At 46.0% G+C, this 21,965-nt stretch overlaps 1 protein-coding gene across 1 annotated transcript; it reads left to right on the top strand.

The window, feature by feature from the left end:
• The first annotated feature begins 546 nt into the window (after positions 1–546).
• On the top strand, positions 547–16,820 carry LOC116973702 (ribosome production factor 2 homolog). The gene is made up of 10 exons (XM_033022006.1): positions 547–669; positions 3,083–3,215; positions 4,347–4,384; positions 7,487–7,526; positions 8,182–8,263; positions 10,860–10,936; positions 11,560–11,659; positions 12,751–12,853; positions 14,690–14,834; positions 16,242–16,820. The coding sequence occupies exons 1-10, from the start codon at positions 647–649 to the stop codon at positions 16,464–16,466; spliced, it is 966 nt and encodes a 321-aa protein (XP_032877897.1). The 5' UTR covers positions 547–646; the 3' UTR covers positions 16,467–16,820.
• The last annotated feature ends 5,145 nt before the right edge of the window (positions 16,821–21,965 follow it).

Below are 21,965 nucleotides of genomic sequence, written 5' to 3'. Positions count from 1 at the left end.
ATTCACCTGTCGCCAGGTAGCGGAGGGTGATGGCTAAACGCAGCCCTGGTTCCAGTGGCTCCCTGATGGAGGTGTGGAGGAGAGGAGCGACTCGTGTCTTCATTTGGTGAAACAGGTGAGGGGGCAGCCTGGTGAAGTGTGTGAAGGCCTCCTCCTCCTCCTCCTCTCCTTGCTGGAGCTCGGCCATCATCGTCTCATACTCACCCAACCTGTTTCTCCTCAGGAACAAGGACCTCGCGCACACAGACCTCTTCCTGGGCCTCTTCACCTTCCTTCGTGTACTCGGGCCCGGTTTATCTAACAGTAGCAAGGCCGCTTCAAGCAGCAATCCTTGTAACCGCAGCGCCAGCTGTAGTTGTTCCATGGACGCCATGATGCCGAATGATCAATGACTTCCGGCCCTGGCTGCAGGAAGTGACGCTACTGCCCTCCGCTCTCCCCGCTTTCTGCGGGGAACAGCCCCCATTTCCGGCCCTCGGGACAGGAAGTGACGCCGCTGCCCTCCGCTCGCCCCGCTCCCTGCGGGGAACAGCCACCATTTCCGGCCCTCGCTACAGGAAGTGACGCCGCTCCCTCCTCCCCTCGTCCCCACCGGGACCGGCGACCGTTGCCGGCAGTTGGTTGCAGCCACGCGGCGGCCGCAGTCATGACGCAGCTCGACAGGGTCACGTGAGTGTCCGTCCGCCGCCGCCGCCCGTTGCCGGGGAGACCGGGCCTAGTCCCGGGCGGGGAGACCGCAGCCTTCCTCCGCCGCTGGGACTCACGCACCGACTGCTCTGTCCCTCTGTCCCTCCCCCATCCCCCCCCTCTCCACCCCTCTCTCTCCCCCACCCCACCCCCCCCTCCCCCACCCACCCCCCTTCTGTCTCTCCCCGAACCCCCTCTCTCCTTCACCCCAACTTGTCCACACTGACCAACACGACCCATCTACACTATCCCCACCTGTCTGCGTTTGGCCCATATTCCTGTCCCATCCATGTACCTGTCTAACAGTTTCTTCATCGTTGTGATAGTCTCAGCCTCAACTACCTCCTCCGGCATCTTGTTCCAGACACTCGCTATCCTTTGTGTGAAAAAGTTACCCCTCAGATTCCTATTAAATCTTTCCCCCCTCATCTTAAACCTTTGTCTTCTGCTCATAGAGTGATGCAGTGTGGAAACAGGCCCTTCGGCCCAACTCGCCCACACAGGTTCCCCAACCGTGCGTTTACCCGATCTATTCCTCATGATTTTATACACGTCTATAAGATCACCCCTCATCCTCCTGCACTCCATGGAATAGAGTCCCAGCCTGCTCAACCTCACCCTGTAGCTCAGGACATCTAGTCCTAACAATGTCCTTGTAAATCTCTGCACCCTTTCCAATGATGTCCTGGTTCTTGATTCCTCTACTCTGGGTAAAAGACTCCGTGCGTCTACCCGTTCGATCTCTTCCCCTCATGATTTTATACACCTCTGTAAGATCACATCCTCCTGCACTACAGGGAATAAGTTCTTGACTTCTATATTTTTGTGTGCATCTGTTGCGCAGCCAGCCACGTTCTACCATATGAATCATCCTGAGTAGTGTTAGCAAACCTCCTTGTAAGGGTGTCTTTCCTTTCCCTGTTTAGATGCTCTCAGACCTTGTTTACAGGTCCCAACTGACCCAGAAGCGATCCCAGTGACCCGTGTATCTAAAACCCTTTCTCCCATCACCAGCTCGTCAGCCTGCATTCCTCCATCAATAGAAACAGGTGCAGGAGTAGGCCATTCGGTCCTTCGAGCCAGCGTCGCCATTCACTGTGATCATGGTTGATCATCCACAATCAGTACCCCGTTCCTTCCTTCTCCCCATATCACCTAACTCCACTGTCTTTAAGAGCTCTATCTAACTCTCTCTTGAAAGTATCCAGAGAATTGGCCTCCACCGCCTTCTGCGGCAAAGAATTCCACAGATTCACAACTCTCTGTGTGAAAAAGTGTGTCCTCGTCTCCGTTCTAAATGGCCTACCCCTTATTCTTAAACTGTGGCCACTGGTTCTGGACTCCCCCAACATCGAGAACATGTTTCCTGCCTCTAGCGTGTCCAATCCTTTAAAAATCATAGGTACACAAAAATGCTGGAGAAACTCAGCGGGTGCAGCAGCACCTATGGAGCGAAGGAAATAGGCAACGTTTCGGGCCGAAACCCTTCTTCAGACTAATAACCCTATCTGTTTCATTAAGATGTCCTCTCATCCTTCTAAATTCCAGTGTATACAAGCCCAGCCGCTCCATTCTCTCAGCATATGACAGTCCCTCCATCCCGGGAATTAACCTTGTGAACCTACGCTGCACTCCTTTAATAGCAGGAATGTCCTTCCTCAAATTTGGAGAGCAAAACTGCACACAATAGAACAGCACAAGAACAGACTCTTCGGCCCACAATTTCCATGCCAAATTTGATGCTATTAATCTAATCTCTGCCTGCTTGTGATCCATGTCTCTCAACTCCCTGCATATCCACTTGCCGATCTAAAAGCCCCCTGAACTTCATTATGGTATCTGCTTCCACTACTACCTCTAGAAGCGTGTTCCAGGCACTCACTACTCTAGAGTAAAACAAAAGCTTGCCCCACATCTTATAGTTTGCCCCTTTCACCTTCAAGCTTTACTCACTTTATCAATTGCCTCACTATAATCCACGTGTACAATATCTACTGCCCAATCCTCATCAATTACCCATCCCTGGAAATCTATTCACACCAGCACAGGGAGTAACTCCAGCACTTGCCGTCTCTTTTTTTAAACCAGCATCTCATGTTCCTTGTGTCTCGGGTTTAAAGGAGATGTGCAGGGTTAGTTATTTGTTACAGAGAGGTGTGGTGGTGGAGGTAGATACGACAGTGGCTTTTAGATGGGCACATGGATCACGTACAGGCAGATAAGAGTTGGTCTTGACATCATGTTCGGCACAGACATTGTGTGCTGAATGGCCTGTTCATGTGCTGGACTCTTCTATGTTCTATGATTTGGTGGCAAAATAAGAGGATCTCTTAATGTTTCTAACATGTAAGTGCATTAATAACTTGTTGTTTTCCTTTACATTGCTGAACTGAAGCAAGCCCAAGACCAAACGGGCAAAGAGATTTATTGAGAAGAGAGATCCCAAACTTCTAGAGAATACCAAGAATGCCATGCTTATAAAAGGAGGAAACACGAGTGAAACAGTGACTGAAGCTTTGAAAAACATTGTGAGTACAGAGTAAAATGCCATGCAGATTAGCAACATTTAAAGAGTCGTGTGTGTTTAATTGTCTTGTGTGCTAACAATGGAACAAAGGAAGATAGACACCAAAAGCTGGAGTAACTCAGCGGGTCAGACAGCGTCTCTGGAGAAAAGGAATAGGTGGCGTTTCTCCAGAGATGCTGTCTGATCCGCTAAGTTACTCCAGCTTTTTGTGTTAGATTAGATTAAACTTTATTAAAGTTTGTTCAAGAGAGAACTGCAGATGCTGGAAAAATCGAAGGTAGACAAAAATGCTGGAGAAACTCAGCGGGTGAGGCAGTATCTATGGAGGAAAGGAATAGGTGACGTTTCGGGTCGAGACCCGAAACATCACCTATTCCTTCCCTCCATAGATGCTGCCTCACCCGCTGAGTTTCTCCAGCATTTTTGTCTACCCAGCTTTTTGTGTCTATTTTTGGTTTAAACTAGCATCTGCAGTTCCTTCCCACACAATGGAACAAAGGAATATTATTCTCCATGTGTGTTTATCAAGGTGACAATGTTGCATTGATGTACAGGTTCACCGTCGATTTTTCTCGCAACTGGTGATCCACACCTTTAATCCGGACAAAACTACGAGAGCACAGTTGAAACCCCCTCTAGAAGTCTCCCCCGAAAATGTAGCTTATTGGACATCGTAAATGACTCAGCTGGTAGTGCTGCTGCCTCACTACACCAGAGACCTGGGTTCGATCCTGACCTCAGCTGCTGTCGGTTTGCACGTTTTCACTGTGACCACATGGGTTTCCTCCGGGTGCTCCGATTTCCTCCCACGTCCCAAAGACGTGCGGGTTTGTAGGTTAGTTGACCCTCTGTAAATTGCCCCTAGTGTGTAGGGAGTGGATGAGAAAGTGGGATAACATTAAACTAATGTGAACGGGTGATCAATGGTCGGCATGGACTCAATGGGCTGAAGGGCCTGTTTCCATGCTGTATCTTTCACACAATCAATCAAAAAGATTTTTGAAGTGTGCAATTGATGCAGGATCTAAAGCAACTGTTGTGATCTATGAATAAAGATTAAGACTGTAGCTTTAAATTCAACATTAGCAATTTTACCTACACTATTATGGACCATCTTGCTTATGTTTTGCAGTATTCTTTAAAGAAGCCAAATGCTGTTCTATATAAGAAGTAAGTATCTTTATATATTAATAAGTAAGTCCGTTTTATTAACATCCTGCTTTATCTCAGGATTACTGCTGCTATAGTTTGTGCTGGCTATGCAGTAAAAATGTGGGAAGTGACTCTCAAGATTCATGTCTTTCCCTAGTGAATTTCAAACTCTTGAGGCTGAGGGGAGTTCATAAGCTGTAATAGCAGAATTAGGCCATTCGGCCCATCAAATCGACTCTGCCATTCAATCAGCTGATCGATCTCTCCCTTAACCCCATTCTCCTGCCTTCTCCCCATAATCCTTGACGCCTGTACAAATCGAGAATCCATCTATCTCTGCCGTAAAAATATCCATTGACTTGGTCTCCGCAGCCTTCTGTGGCCGAACTCCACCGATTCACTGCCCTCTGACTAAAGAGAATAGACCTGATGGAAGTATATTAAGCCCCTGTCCCACTTAGGAGACCTAAACAGCAACCTCCGGTGACCTTGCCCACCACGCAAGGTTTCCATGAGGTCACCGGAGGTTTTGGTCACTCTCCCTAATGGTCGAAAGTGGTTTCCGTGTGGTCGAGGCTTCATCTAGGTTGCTGCTATTTTTTCATCATGATTAAAAACTAAAAATAGGTTGCCGTTTTAAAAATCGATCATTTTTTAGTCGCAGGTCTAGTCAAAGCCGGATTTCTTCATAGTCGAGGAAGGTTTTCAACATATGCGTGGGAGGTGGTAGGAGGTTGCAGGTCACCTCCACCTTGACTTTTTTTTTGGTGGCGGGCAAGGTCACCAGAGGTTGCTGTTTAGGTCTCTTAAGTGGGACAGGGGCTTAACATTTCAAGAGGCATAGATAGAATAGATGGCCGGAACGCATTTCCCAGGGTGGAAATGTCAAAGACTAGAGGACATAGCTTTACGGTGAGAGGAGATGTTACACATAGAGTGGTTGTACGTGGAGCACACTGCCAGGGGTGGTGGTGTAGGCAGATACGATAGTGGCATTCATGAGGTTTTAGATAGGCACATGGATGGATATGGGGGGGATATGGATCATGTGTAAGTAAAGCAGATCAATTTAATTGGCATCATGATTGACACGGACATTGTGGATACAAATGGATCATTTGATATACAGGAAGCTTGTGGACCTGGGCTGTATACTGCATTGCTGTACCATCAACGCTACGGCCTTCAGAGGTAATATATTATCATACAGGATCATTCACGCAAAAACACCTGGGTGTGCTTGTTCATCAGTCACTTGAAGTAAGCATGCAGGTACAGCAGGCAGTCTTCTTCTTCTTATCGAGTCCACACACAAGATTAGAAGTTGTTCAGCCAGAGCTGAACACACTTCTCGGCATCTGCACAATGGTGTCTGTCTTGCGCTTCTTGTGCTTCTTGTGCGTGGTGGTGGAAAGATTGGTTGAAACAGGGCCGCGACGTGAACGCTCTTTCCTTGGCCCCACAGCAGGCAGTGAAGAAAACTAATGGCATGTTGGCCTTCATTGCAAGAGGAGTTGAGTGTAGGAGCAAGGAGGTCCTACTGCAGTTGTACAGGGCCCTGGTGAGACCACACCTGGAGTATTGTGTGCAGTTTTGGTCCCCTAATTTGAGGAAGGACATTCTTGCTATTGTGGGAATGCAGCCTAGGTTCACGAGATTGATCTCTGGGATGGCGGGACTGACATATGATGAAAGAATGGTTCGACTGGGCATGTATTCACTAGAATTTAGAAGGATGAGAGGGATTCTTATAGAAACGTATACAATTCTTAAAGGATTGGGCAGGCTAGAAGCAAGAAAAAAACCAGGGGTCACAGTTTAAGAATAAGCTGTCGGCCATTTAGGACGGAGATGAGGAAAATTTTCTTCACCCAGAGGGTTGCGAATTTGTGGAATTCTCTGCCACAGAAAGCAGTGGAGGTCAATTCACTGGATGGGATATAGGGAAAAAGCAGGAACGGTGTACTGATGATTTGGATGATCAGCTGGCTCGAAGGGCCGAATGGCCTACTCCTGCATCTATGTTTCTATGTTTAAAACAGCCTATGGCAATACTATCCGGAAAACGCCTAATCTCATCTGACCTCAGAGCTAAGCATGTCCAGCCCTGGTTACTACTTAGATGAGAGACTGCCTGGGTGTACCACGTGCTGTAAGCTTTTAAAGCATTTCACTGTACCTTGGTACATGTGACAATAAGCTAAATTAAAAACTCAATTGATCTGGTTGGTATTTCTCCCTCTGCCAGTTTTTTGTGTCCATCTTCGGTTTAAACCAGCGCCTGCAGTTCCTTCCTACACATTTTGTCTGCTCCACTGCAAAATCTCCTGAATATAAACCTACTTTGAAGCGGTTTTCTCCTCTCTCCGACGGTGCTTCTGCAACATCCTCTCTTGTATTGTTTCTTCTTTGTATATCTTTCATTCATTTGTTCTATCACCGTCTATATCTCTTGTTTCCCTCACCCCTTACCCCAGGCTCTCAGTGTGAAGAAGGGTTTCGACCCGAAACGTCACCTATTCCTTTTCCCCAGAGATGCTGCCCATCCTGCTGAGTTACTCCAGCTTTTTGTGTCAATCTTGGGTTTAAACCAGAATCTGCAGTTCCTACTCAACAAGAAGCAGATTGGTTTAAACTAATCATTTGTTTCATGATGTTTTTAAGAAAGAACTGCAGATGCTGGAAAAATCGAAGGTAGACAAAAATGCTGGAGAAACTCTATGGAGCGAAGGAAAAGGTGACGTTTTCAGGTCGAGACCCTCCTTCAGACCATTTGTTTCATGATAGGTTTAATGAGGTGCGGCACTTCAAACGTTATGAGAAGTTTAGGTTTATTGTTGTCATGTGTAGAGTGAAAAGATTTGCATTTAATGCTATCCTAAAGGATCAGATAACACTTTACCTGAATCAAGTCAAACTCAAGTACAATAGGTAGAACAAAGGGGAAGATACAGAGTGCAGAATATAGTTCTCAGCATTGTAGCGCATTGTGCAACATTGCTGTATAAATACAGATTTAACAAAACTATGATTTAGTAACCATGCTTTGCCCAATAAAATGAAAAATGTGTTATTGAAATCTGTTTTTCTTAAAAAATGTAAACTCTTATTTTTAACCAGGAAAAATATTACCCGTCCCTTTGAAGATCAGACCTCGGTGGTGAGTGGACTTGATACTATTTCATACTGTAAGACTCCTCTGGTTATTTAGTTGTTTTTTATGGAGACCCCAGTTCACCTTGAAGAGCATTTTGACTCGCCATTTTGCATGTTTTGTTGCTAAGTAGTGAAGTGATGGGGGTGAAGGAGTTAGAGATGGATGTAGTTGCAACTGCAGAAGCTAGCTCCCCCCCCCCCCCCCCCACCAACATGAGGGAGATGTCATGTAGAGGTGCAGAGAAAGTTGTCCCCAATATGCCTCGCACCGCCCGCCAGAGTCCACAGTTTGATCCTGACCTCGGGTGCTGTCTGTAGTTTGCACACTTCCCTGTGGGTTCTTTACACAGAGGGTGGTGGGTGCCTGGAACTCGCTGCCTGTGGAGTGCTGGAAACAGATACCATAGTGGCATTTAAGAGTCTTTTGGATAGGCACATGGATGTACGGGGATATGGATTATAGGTAGGCAGGTAAGAGATGGTCTTGGCAACATGTTTGGCATAGACATTGTGGGCTGAAGGGCCTGTTCTTGTGCTGTACTATTCTATGGTCTGTCCTTTTATCTAACCTAGATTGGGGAGAAACACACCAGGGTTATTGGTCTATTTTGAGGTGAAATTTCTAACGGTTGTTTTTCCTCTTCTCTCTGTATTCACAGGAATTCTTTTCAAAGAAGTCAGATTGTTCTTTGTTCATGTTTGGTTCTCACAATAAGAAACGACCACACAATTTGATAATAGGTAAGATTACAGATGTCTGAAGAAGGGTCCTGACCCAAAGCCTCACTTGTCCATTCCCTCTACAGATGCTGCCTGACCTGCTGAGTTCCTCTAATACTTAGCCTTGTGCTCAAGATGTTACCATCTGGAGTCTCTTGCATCAATAAGATGTTTTATATAACTTGAGAATCACATGTATCTGTTGCTGGGTAGAAGCTAGAGTCTATAATCATGGGGAAACATTTAGAAATGGTGGCACAGTAGCATAGCGGTAAAGCCTTACAATGCCAGAGAGCCGGGTTCCATCTTGACTACGGGTGCTGTCTGTACGGAGTTTGTACATTCTCCCCGTGACCTGCGTGGGTTTTCTCCGCGATCTTCGGTTTCCTTCCGCACTCCAAAGACGCACAGGTTTGTAGGTTGATTGGTGTAAAAGATTGTCCCTAGAGTGTGTACGATAGTGTCAGTGTGCAGGGATCGCTGGTCGGTGCGGACTCGGTGGGCCGAAGGGCCTGTTTCCATGCTGTATCTCTAATCTAAAACTACACTAAATAGATAAACTTTTTGAAATATAGTCAAATCAAAATGGTTTTATGAAAATGAAGATCATGTTTGTCAAATGTGCTCACGTTTCTTGGTATAATGGGCAGTCCACAGGGGAACTGTGCATTTGTGATTTGAAGTTCCAAAAGCCATATGATGGATTGTCAAGTAAAAGATTGAATAGGAAACTAAGGGTCAACTTTGTCACACAGAGGGTCCTGACCCAGGCAGGTATGGGTGGTGGGTAAATCTAGTTACCTCAGCCTTGAACATACAAAACACTCTGTGTTGTAGGGATTCCCAAGGTCCAAGAGTGTTTTAGTGTTGTATGTTCCAGATAGAACAATGAGATTATTTCTTGCAGCAGCACAAAACAATATGTAAACAGTACACTGTAAACAATATAGAAATATAATAGACAAGGAAAAAAGGTGTATGTGTGGGTATAAAAACACACACACATATACATTCTCCAGCATTTTTGTGTACCTTCGATCTTCCAGCATCTGCAGTTCCTTCTTGAACACACATATATATTGTTTTGTATTTTGTTGGTTCACATGCTTGATCAATGGTGTTTTATCATTAATGTTTTATTATTATTAATGTTTAGTGTTTTCTGAGTCATTCGTAACTGTCACTGTACGTCATGTTGTAACTTGTGGGCGGAGCACCAAGGCAAATTCCTTGTATGTGAATACTTGGCCAATAAACTTACTTACTTATATACATAAACACACATACATATGAAGACAAACAATAATAGTTCAAAAACATAAAACTAATGGTCCTAACTTCACAATCCTCTGGAGAAGAAATTCAGCTTCCTCTCTTGTTAAGTGTTTGACTCTTCAAGCTGAAACCCCCTCACAATCGTGTGTTTTTCAGTGAGCTCATCTTTTATGCTTAAGTCAAGAGGCTAAAGGTATTCTCTCCTAGGACAGCGGCCTCACAAATGTCATTTAGAAAACCTGACAACAGTAATGTCACATGTTAAATATCTCTGAAGCAGCTGTTACATTTATTTATTAACTGGGGAAAAACTGCCAACAAAATGATTGAATTCAGGAGGAATGGATCGTGTAGACGGACATAGCCTTGTGCCCAGGGTTGGGGAACTAAGAACCAGGTTTAAGGTGAGGGGGGAAAGATTTAATAGCAACTGATGGTGTTACTTTTTTTACACAGAGGGTGGTGAATATATGAAACAAGCTGCCGGAGGAGGTAGTTGAGGCAGGTATCATAGCAACGCTTAAGAAACATTTTGACAGGTGCATGGGTAGGACAGGTTTAGAGGGATATGGACTAAACACAGGCAGGTGGGACTAGTGTGGATGGGGCATGTTGGTCGGTGTGGACAAGTTGGGCCGAAGGGCCTGTTTCTACATTCTATGAGTCAAACCAAGACGTGTTTACACTGCCGTACAGTATTTATAAATGAACTAGAGACCATGGGCAGGATTTATAAATCGTGGAAGCAGTTGAACATTTAAGCTCCCACGTGAAGATATTTCACTAACTGAACTGAATTTGTTTGCACTGATTTAAGTTCGCCTCCAGTACTATGTATTTGTATTTATTGAATATAAGTTCTATTACTGGTAACTTTCCTGCACCCATTTGTTTTATTTTGGGAAAGTTCTGCACAAACTCTGGTTTTGATTAATGTTTTATTTAATCCTAAGGGAAGGTACAAATAATAGTGTCCATTGGATAGACATAAAGCTGGAGTAACTCAGCGGGTCAGACAGCAACTCTGGAGCAAAGGAATAGGTGATCTTTCAGGTCGACACAGGTGTATTGACCCGAAACATCACCTATTCCATTTCTTCAGAGATGCTGTCTGACCCACTGAGTTATTTAAGCCTTTTATGTCTATCTTCGGTTTAAACCCGCCTGCAGTTCCTTCCTACACAGCAGTCTCCATTACTTTGACTAGCTGTTTGAGATGTAGTGTTTCAATTGTTTGGTTTACAAGATAATCTTATTAAATGTGTGTTTAATGTGTGTTTATTTTCTGTTATCCCAATGAAATGTTTCTAAAGGCAATTAATTAATTCTTCCCTCTTTGCAGGCCGAATGTTTGATTACCACATTCTAGATATGATTGAGCTGGGAATTGAAAAGTTCCATGGTTTAAGTGATTTTAAGGTAAGTTGCATGGATAGGATAAGTTTAGAGGGATATGGAGCAAACACAGGTAGGTGGGACTAGTGTAGATGGGGCATGTTGGGCGGTGTGGGCAAGTTGGGCCGAAGGGCCTGTTTCCACACTGGCTCAATAACTATAATATAAGTAAAGAATAAAGTGCTGGAGGGGTCAGGCAGCATCTATGTTCTATGTTTCTATGTGTGGAATGAAGGGCAGGTGACGTTTTGATTAGGAACCTTTCTCGGAGTACTTTGAGTACTTTGTTTTATTTTTACTGTAACCTTCACGTTTACCCCCGGATATATCCTGTTGAGAGAACAGAGTTTTGCCCTGGGTGACAACAACTTACTGAACCCAAGCATTTTCCAGCACTTTTTACCAATGACAGAAATAAATGTCACGGCTTCTTCATTCCCACCCCAAAACATTGCCTGTCCATTGCCTCGACAGATGCTGCCTGACCCACTGAGTTCCTCCAGCACATTGTGTTTTGTTCAAGGTGCTAGCATCTGCTGTTCCTTGTGTCTAACAGAAGTCATGTTGGTTTCTCTTTGAGCTTTTGGAACCAGCAGTAGAAGTGATAATGCCAGGAATACACGTTTTGAATCTTTTATGTTCCCCAGAATAGCAAGTCGGCAGAGGGTTCCAAACCTATGTTGGTGTTTGCTGGAGATTTATTCGAATTGGACAATAATCATAAAAGACTGAAAAACCTTCTTATTGGTAAGTTTTCCCCATGTAAATATGATATTTGAGATGGAATGTTCTAGCTGAGATTGCCTGGGTGAATGTGAGATGTGAGTCTCCTTGTACATCTGCCTTGCAGAGTGGAATGTCTGACTGCCTGGACCATGTTGCTGGGGATAGTGGTGGAAGGAGAAACAATAGTGGCATTTGGATCTTACACTAACATATACAATTCTTATAGGATTGGACAGGGTAGAGACAGGAAAGATGTTCCCCATGTTGGGGGAGTCCAGAACCAGGGGTCACAGTTTAAGAATAAGGGGTAGGCCATTTAGGACTGAGATGAGGAAAAACTTTTTCACCCAGAGAGTTGTGAATTTGTGGAATTCTCTGCCACAGAAGGCAGTGGAGGCCAATCCACTGGATGCTTTCAAGAGAGAGTTAGATTTAGCTCTTAGGGCTAATGCAATCAAGGGATATGGGGAGAAGGCAGGAACGAGTTATTGATATTAGATGATCAGCCATGATCATATTGAATGATCTCGAAGGGCCAAATGGCCTACTCCTGCACTTTCAATGTTTCTATTTATAAGACTTTTGGATAGACACGTGGAAATACAGTATTTTTAGGTTTATTATTGCCACATGCACCAAGGAACAATGAAAAGCTTTGTTCTGCAGGCTACCCAATCCATATACCATACAGAAATACAATCAAGACAAACTCCAGTACAATAGGTAGAGTAGCAGGGAAGATACAGAATATAGTTCTCAGCATTGTAGCGCATCAGTTCCACAGACAAAGTCCAATGTCCACAATGGGGTAGAGGTGAATCCTGGCTCTAGGAAGGAATGGGACCTGTCACAAAGAGAGTGTCAGTCAATATTATGGGCTGGGAGATTGCAACCTTCACGTGGTCCACCCTGTTTCAACGAATGCAATCAACCTGGTGTGCACAAACAGAAGATCAAACAGAACAAGTTGTATTACAACTTTAGGCTGTGCACGCCGTACACAGGAAGGGAAGTCAATATTATGTTTTTTATTACAACTAGTAATGTTTAACATTTGCTAGTTGATCTGCTATTACTTTTGTTCTTAAATGGTCGTTGAAATCTGTCCATAGATTTCTTTCGAGGGCCCACGGTGTTAAACATTCGTTTGGGAGGACTGGAAATCGTTTTGCATTTTACGGCTTTAGCAGGGAAAATCTTCATGCGAAGCTACAAGTGAGTTTGATGCAGAATGTTTCTGTTCTTGTATTTCAATGTTCTGGTTTAGTTTACTGATACAGCATGGAACAGGCCCTTCGGCCCGCCGACTCTGTGCCGACCAGCGATCACCCGTCTGTACTAGTTCTATGTTATCCCAGTTTGGCACCTTTACACATTTGGGGCAATTTACACACACCAATTAACCTTAAAACCTGCATGTCTTTGGAGTGTGGGAGGAAACCGGAGCACCCGGAGGAAACCCACGTGGTCACAGGGAGAAGGTACAAACTCCGTACAGACAGCGCCCGTAACCAGGATCAAACCCGGGACTCTGGCGTCACAAGGCAGCAACTGTCGTTGTGCCACCGTGCAGCCGACCAAAGGTGATCTCTAGACTCTGATGCCGGGCACTAAGTCAGTGCTCAGTCTAAGTTTACATCCCTGAGGAGATTCTTAAACAGCTTTAGGCACAGACTGTTAGTTTGGTTCATTGTCACCTGTTTATTGTCCCGAGGTACAGTGAACAGCTTTTGTCGCATGCTAACCAGTCAGCGGAAAGACCAGGCATGATTACAATCGAGCCATTTACAGATACATGACAAGGGAATATGTTTTAGTGTAAGGTAAAGCCAGTAATGTCCGATCAAAGATAGTCCAAGGGCGTTAATGTCCACAACTACATTATTTAATGACAGTAGATCTTCCTGAAGCCAACTACACTGAAAGTGAATTTAAATACAACGCAGTCTGATGGGGTGACAATCAGAAAAATAGCAAACACTAAATCTGAAATGAAATGCTGCAAAAATTCATCAGGTCAGGCAGCATCTGTGGAAAGAGAAACTTCACACTTCAGGTCGATGATCATTTTGTGTGGGATCAAAATCCTTTTCTTCTTTGCTCTTAATGCCTCACTCGATTACTTTAGCCAATTGCTGATACAATTTATAATGGGTCTGATTCTGTATTGCAACACCCGCTGAAGTGCTCCAGCACTTTGTGTTTTCTCCTGCAAATCTGAAGGCTGCCAGCAGAGGGCCCTCCAAGCCCTGGGGTGACGGAGGAATTGAAGGAAATCCACATTAGGCGGGAAATGGTGTTGGGTAGGAAACATGTTCCCGATGTTTGCGGGAGTCCAGAACCAGGTTCCACAGTTTAAGAATAAGGAGTAAGCCATTTAGAACGGAGATGAGGAAACACTTTTTCACACAGAGTTGTGAGTCTGTGGATTTCTCTACCTCAGAGGGCGGTGGAGGCCCCTACAACTCTCATCAACTTCTACAGAAACGGCATAGAAAGCATTTTATCGGGATGCATCACAGCACGGTTTGGAAAACGGCTCCATCCAAGACCGCAAGAAATTGCAGAGAAGGTACAGAAGTGTGAAAACACACTCCTCCAGATTCAGGGACAGTTTCTTCCCAGCTGTTATCAGGCAACTGAACCATCCTACCACAACCAGAGAGTGGTCCTGAACTACTATCTACCTCATTGGTGACCCTCGGACTATCTTTGTTTGGACTTGACTGGATTTAACTTTCACTAAACGTTATTCCCTTTATCATGTATCTGTACACTGTGGACAGATCTATTGTAATCATGTATTGTCTTTCCGCTGACTGGTTAGCACGCAACAGAAGCTTTTCCCTGTACCTCGGTACACGTGACAATAAACTAAACTAAACCAAACTACCTCCTCCAACAGCTCGTTACATGTACAATGTAAAAACAAGTTTTCCCCTCATGTTCCTAATGAATCTTTCCCTCTCTGGCCTTGAACCTTTGTCCTCTGCTTCTCGATTTGCCTACTCTGGGTAAGAGGTGATGTTTTTGGGTCTGCTTTATCCACAGAGTGCTGATGAAGAAATCTGGATGCAGAATACCCCGGATAGAGCTGGAAGAAATGGGACCTTCCTTTGACTTTGTGCTGAAGAGAACCCACTTGGCATCTGACGACCTCTACAAGAAATCCCTGCAACAACCAAAGTCCCTGAAGGTGAGATCAGTAGATCATGTGAGTTAAGGCACCAGGCATGTGCTGCATATTAGTGTTGGCACGGTAGAGTTGCTACCTCACAGTGCCTGAGACCCAGGTTCGATCCTGACTACGGGTTCTGTCTGTACGGAGTTTGCCCGTTCTCGCTGTGACTACATGGATTTTCTCCGGGTGCTCTGATTTACACCCACATCCCAAAGACGTGCAGGTTTGTAGGTTAATTGTCCCTCGTGTAGAGGATAGAACAAGGACAGGGTTGATTACTGGTCAGTGTGGTCTCGGTGGGCCACAGGGCTTGTTTCCGTGCTGTATGTCTAAACTAAACTGAAAGTTATTACTTTAACTTACATGTAACTTTAGTCAATTTAAATTAATTCTGAGAAACAATGTTTTGTGATAGCAGCAAGTCAAATCCCTTCCCTCTTTTGTCCAAGAGACACCGTATTATTGTGGTAACATCTTGGGCTGCGCAGCTGGTAGAGCTGCTGCCTCACGGTGCCACAGACCCAGGTTTGATCCTGACCTCGGGTGCTGTCTTTGTGGAGTTTGCACGTTCTCCCTATGACCACATGGGTCAGGTGAAAGACAATGCATGATTACAATCGAACCGTCCACAGGATAAAGGGAATAACATTTAGTGCAAGATAAAGTCCAGTAAAGTCCAAGCTGTTATCAGGCGACTGAATCATCCTTCCAACATCCAGAGAGCAGTCCTCAACTACCTCATTGGTGACCCTCCGACTATCTTTGATCCGACTTTATTTTCCACTAAATGTTATTCATGTTATTCCCTGTATCATGTATCAAGTCATCAAGTCAAGTTTATTCGTCACAATATCTACACTGTGAATGACATGATTGTAATCATGTATTGTCTTTCTGCTGACTGGTTAACACAGTGGCGCAGCGGTAGAGTTGCTGCCTTACAGCGCCAGAGACACAGGTTCGATCCTGACTACGGGTGCTGCCTGTACGGAGTTTGTACCTTCTCCCCGTGACCACGTGGGTTTTCTCCAGGTGCTCCGGTTTCCTCCCACACTCCAAAGACGTACAGATTTGTAGGTTAATTGTCTTTGGTAAAGATTGTAAATTGTCCCTAGTGTGTGCAGGGTAGTGTTAGTGTGCGGGGATCGCTGGTCGGAGCGGACTCTGGGCTGAAGGGCCTGTTTCCGCGCTGTTTCTGTAAACTAAACTAAAAGCTTTTCACTGTGCACATGACAATAATTAAACTGTAAAATAAAAGACAGTGCAAGGGTCTCCAATGCGGTAGGTGGTAGATAGGTCAAGACCGCTCTGTGTTTCCGTGCTATACCACTCAGGTTGTCAGTCGCTGCTGAGGAGGGTTGGGGTCAGTGTGGAAAGGGGCCGGTCTTTGCTGTGATTGAGTTGTGACATCTTTCACTCCAGGCCAAGAAGAAGAAGAACCTGTCCCGGGACGTGTTTGGGACAAGCTACGGTCGTATACACATGGAGAAGCAAGATCTCGCTAAGCTGCAGACCAGGAAGATGAAAGGGCTGAAGAGAAAAGGGGCGAAGGTGGCTGCGGCAGCGCCAGCAGCAGCGGAGGAGGAGGAGGAGGTGGTGGAGGAGGACCAGGCAGGGAGCAACTCCAAGAGTGCGAGAGTGGAGTGAGGGGAACACAGCACACACCACGACCACTGGCCCACGGATACACCAAGCTTCACTTCCGGCAAGCACAACCACATCATTGTTCACACAGACTTCCACACAGAGCTAATGTCAACATGATTTTATCTCTGCTTCAGTTCTTTGGTGGGGTGGGGAGGGGGGGTGATGTCTTCTGTACTGTTCCCCTCTCTTGTGTTTTGGAAGCTGCACTGTTTCAATCAGCCCTGGTTGATTCCAGCTGTCATTTGCTGAGCAAATTGTTCTCACAAACTGCACCTTCCTTTGGAGAGGCAGTTGTGGTGGACAATAATTGATACCGTTGCCTTATTTGTTATAAAGAATGAATTGAACAAGATATCAAATTCTCAATCGTGTAATTATCTTTCATTATGGCTACTTTTGAATCCAAACTATTCTGGGGCTCGTGGGAAATTGAACAAAACAAACCCAAGACATGTTAAACAATTTAGACCATTCAGCTGTTTGCCTGAGATCATGTCCAGTCTTATCCCCAACACTGCAGACTTGTCTTTTCCCTTAGCACACAGAGTGATTGTGGATGATCAGCCATGATCACATTGAATGGTGGTGCTGGCTTGAGGGGCCGAATGGCCTACTCCTGCACCTATTGTCTAGTGATACAGCGTGGAAACAGGCCCTTCAGCCCAACTTGCCCATACCGAACAACATGTACCATCTACACTAGTCCCGTCTGCCTGCATTTGGCCCATATCAATAGACACTAGGTGCAGGAGTAGGCCATTCGGCCCTTCGAGTCAGCACCGCCATTCAATGTGATCATGGCTGATCATCCACAATCAGTACCCCGTTCCTGCCTTCTCCCCATATCCCTGACTCCGCTATCTTTAAGAGCCCTATCTAGCTCTCTCTTGAAAGTGTCCAGAGAACCTGCCTCCACCGCCCTCTGAGGCAGAGAATTCCGCAGACTCACCACTCTCTGTGAGAAAAAGTGTTTCCTCGTCTCCGTTCTAAATGGCTTAACCCTTAACCCTGTGGCCCCTGGTTCTGGACTCCCCCAACATCGGGAACATTCCCTCCAAACCTGTCCTATCCATGTACCTGTCTAAATGTATCGTAAATGTTGTAATACTATCCGCGTCAACTATCTTCTCTGGCAGTTTGTTCCATACACCCTCCACCCTTTGTGTGAAAAAGTTATCCCTCAGGTTCCTATTAAATATTTCCCCCCTCACCTTAAACCTATGTCACCTAGTTCTTGATTCCACTGCTCTGGGCAAGAGACTCTGGATTTACCCGATCTATTCCCCTCATGATCTTGTACACGTCTATAAGATCACCCCTCATTCACGTGCGCTCCAAGGAATAGTGTCCCAACCTGCTCAACCTCTCCCTATAGCTCAGGCCCTCGAGTCCTGGCAACATCCTCGTAAATCTACTTTGCATCTGGTTATGTGAACCAGTTCTAATTGCTTCTGGTAGCACCATTACAGGTGTTGCTACAATAGTAGATGGAACAGTGCAGCACATGGGTGGCACAGCGGTAGAGTTGCTGCCTCACAGCGCCAGAGACCCCGCTTCCATCCTGACCACGGGTGCAGTCTGTACGGAGTTTGTACCTTCTCCCCGTGACCGTGTGGGTTTTCTCCGGGTGCTCCAGTTTCCTCCTAGACGTGCAGGATTATAGGTTAATTGGCTGCTGTAAATTGCTCCCAGTATGTACGATAGAACTAGTAGTATGAGTGATCGTTGGTCAGTGGGCCGAAGGGCCTGTTTCCACATTATCTCCAAACGTAACTAAACTTCGACCCACCCATGTCAGCATCTCTGCACCTGATCCATATCCGTATCCCCCTCCATGTCCTGCATATCCATGTGCCTATCCAAAAGTCTCTTAAACGCCACTATTGTATCTGCATCAACCAGCACCATGTTCTGTGTAAAAATAGATGTTGCCCCACACATCTATATAACTAAAAGTTTGATCTTGTATGTGGATGTGTTTGTGTATTATCACACCTTTGCAAAAAAAATGACGGGCTAACGGTAAAATCTTTACATATTTCGGTAGACATTTTTCCCGTGGAGTCCAAAATCACCTTATCTGAAAATGTAATGCTATATTTCTCGAGTTATAATATCAGGGGGGGTATTTAGTGTATGTGTGGGGGGGGGGTTAGTGTGTGTGACGCCGCAGACCGCCCACCAACCAGCCCCCCACCCCCACAACCGCGCGTTGAGGGGATGGGACCCAACGGGTCCCACTTGGTTTAGTCTCCTTTAAATCTTGCCTCTCTCGCCTTAAAGCCCTCTAATATTTGATTTTCCCCCACCTGAGAAAAAGGTCCTCCTACCCTACCTCTGCCCCTCATAGTTTCTATGCAGTGAACCCTCGTTTAAATGGGCCTTGTGGGGCGAGGAATGGTGTCCGGTATTGCAACTTTTCCGCTATAACTGAGTAAGGGATTATCTTTGTACAGCAGTAGAAACAAACTGCCGTTACTGGAAAATACACAAGAGGACACAAGAGTGGCGGAGTAACTCAGCGGGTCAGGCAGCGAGCGTCTCAAGGTAACATGGATAGGTGACGTTTCGGGTGGAGACACTTGGCCTGGAATCCAGGTGAGTTGACGGCCAGCCCCTGCCTGCTGGTGGTTGGGGGAGAGGCAAGGATCGGTGGGGTCGGTATCGGATGTATAAAATCACGAGAGGCATCTATAGGGTAGACAATCGGAATCCTTTCCCCCAGGGTGGAAACAAGGAAAAACTATCGGGCACAGCTTTAAGGGTGAAGTTTAAAGGAGATTGGCAGGGAAAATCTGTTGAAAACAGAGGTTGGTGTGTGCCTGGAACAGTATGACATGGGTGGTGGTGGAAGCAGATACGATAGTGGGATTTAAAAGACCTTTGGGATAGGCACATGGATATGCAGGGAATAGTGGGATATGGGTTACACGGAGGCCGATCAGTGAAGGTCTTGGCATCATGTTGGGCACGGACATTGTTGGCTGAAGTGTCTGTTACTGTGCTGTGATCAGAGGGGCACTGCTACCACGGGATGGTGGGTCACACCCATCTCTCTCTTCCAGCTTTGTCCCCCTCTAATACAATTTCTGAATCAGTCTCGACTCAAACATGATCTGTCCATTCCTCCACGGATGCTGTGTGATGTGTTTCTCCCAGTTTATTCTGGCTGGTGTGGACAAGTCGTGCCGAAGGATGTGTTTCATGCACAAAGGGGCAGCACGGTGGCACAGCGGTAGAGTTGCTGCCTTACAGCACCAGAGACCTAGGTTCAATCCTGACTACGGGTTGCTGTCTGCACGGAGTTTATCACTGCTTGAGTTTTCCCCGGGTGTTCCTGGTCACATCAGGTTTGTAGGTTAATTGGTTTTGGTAACATTGTAATTTGTCCCTTGTGTGTGTAGAATAGTGCTAGTGTATGGGGGGGATCGCTAGTCAGTGCGGACCCGGTGGGCCGAAGGGCCTGTTTCCGCGCTGTATCTCTAAACTAAACTAAACTCTTTGCCTCTTTTTCTCAGACCTGTTGCTCTCCATAATAGCATTGGAAACGGATGATTTTAATTTGGATAGATTTTCTTCCAACTCCTTGCATTTTTTCTTTGCGATCTCTTTCTGATTATGATATCCCTAAGTAGGTAATTGGTTGATTCAGTAAAAGGATAATTGCAGTGGCCACATATCAGGGAATTGCAGCTTCCAAATTGATGTGACATTGCCTTTAATGTAAGGGATGAAAGAAGAAAGCCGGCTGGCACTAGCAATGGCTGCCTCGCCAACGGTCTGTCTGTCCTTTCCTTCTTTGTGTCAATAGACAATAGGTGCAGGAGTAGGCCATTCAGCCCTTTAAACCAGCACAGCCATTCAATGTGATCGTGGCTGATCATCCCCAATCAGTACCCCGTTCCTGCCTTCTCCCCATATCCCCTGACTCCGCTATCTTTAAGAGCCCTATCTAGCTCTCTCTTGAAAGCATTCAGAGAACCTGCCTCCACCGCCCTCTGAGGCAGAGAATTCCACAGACTCACCACTCTCTGTGAGAAAAAGTGTTTCCTCATCTCCTTTCTAAATGGCTTACTCCTTATTCTTAAACTGTGTGGCCCCTGGTTCTGGACTCCCCCAACACCGGGAACATGTTTCCTGTGTCTTGGTGCAGTGAAATTTGAGTGACCATACAGTCATACGAATAAAAAAAACACAACAACACACGATAGAATTTAACAAGAACATCCCCACACAGCGGAGTCAACGTTCCCCACTGTGAGGGAAGGCAATAAAGTTCCGTTATCTTCCTCTTTGTTCACCCGTGGTCGGGGTCTTTGAACCCTCCGCAGTCGCCGCTACGGCAGCCCGATGTACAGGCCCTCTCGCCGGGATGATCGAAACTCCGGCGTCGGAACGGAAGAACATTCTCAGCGGCTTGGAGTTCCAAATCAGCCGTTTCCTAAACCTTAATAATCTTATATGTTGCAATGAGATACCCTCTCATCCTTCTAAACTCCAGAGTGTACAAGCCCAGCTGCTCCATTCTCTCAGCATATGACAGTCCCGCCATCCCGGGAATTAACCTTGTAAGCCTACGCTGCACTCCCTCAATAGCAAGAATGTCCTTCCTCAAATTAGGGGACCAAAACTGCACACGATACTCCAGGTGTGGTCTCACTAGGGCTCCATAATAATAATAATAATGGATGGGATTTATATAGCGCCTTTCTAATACTCAAGGCGCTTTACATCGCATTATTCATTCACTCCTCAGTCACACTCGGTGGTGGTAAGCTACTTCTGTAGCCACAGCTGCCCTGGGGCAGACTGACGGAAGCGTGGCTGCCAATCTGTGCCTACGGCCCCTCCGACCACCACCAATCACTCACACACATTCACACACAGGCAAAGGTGGGTGAAGTGTCTTGCCCAAGGACACAACGACAGTATGCACTCCAAGCGGGATTCGAACCGGCTACCTTCCGGTTGCCAGCCGAACCTATTCAACTCCTCTTGTTATAAAGGCCAACATGCCATTCGCTTTCTTCACTGCCTGCTGCACCTGCATGCTTACTTTCATAGACTGATGAACAAGGACCCCCAGATCCCGTTGTACTTGAGTTTGACTGGGAGCTCCATTGCGGGAATCTGCGGGACTTACCATCACGGAATTCATGATCCCTGTCGGGGGTCGTCTTTGGGGCTACAACCGCGGGAGCCTGCGGGACATGGTGGAGCTCGCGGTCTCTGGTTAGAGACCGACATTGGGGACTCCAAGCTGCGGGAGTTTCGATCGCCCTGACACGGGAGCTTTGATCGTCGGCTGCAGGGGCATCGATCACCCCGACTGTGAATGGTTCGTCTGCCCCGACCGCGGGAGAATAAAGAGGAAGAAGGTTGGACTTTACTGCCTTCCATCACAATGGGGAATGTGGGGAATCCACTGTGGTGGATGGTTATGTTAACATTTATGTAGTTGTGTGTCTTGTTGCTTTGTTTTTAATATGGCTGTCTGGT

Source organism: Amblyraja radiata, chromosome 5, assembly GCF_010909765.2.
Source record: "Amblyraja radiata isolate CabotCenter1 chromosome 5, sAmbRad1.1.pri, whole genome shotgun sequence".
Lineage (NCBI taxonomy): Eukaryota > Metazoa > Chordata > Chondrichthyes > Rajiformes > Rajidae > Amblyraja > Amblyraja radiata.
This window is presented reverse-complemented; position numbering and strand designations above follow the sequence as displayed.

Coding starts and splice junctions, on each gene's coding strand:
- LOC116973702 (XM_033022006.1), top strand. CDS start 647: ATGACGCAGCTCGACAGGGTCAC. Junction 7,527..8,181: donor TTGAAGATCAGACCTCGGTG/GTGAGTGGACTT, acceptor CTGTATTCACAG/GAATTCTTTTCAAAGAAGTC. Junction 10,937..11,559: donor ATGGTTTAAGTGATTTTAAG/GTAAGTTGCATG, acceptor TATGTTCCCCAG/AATAGCAAGTCGGCAGAGGG.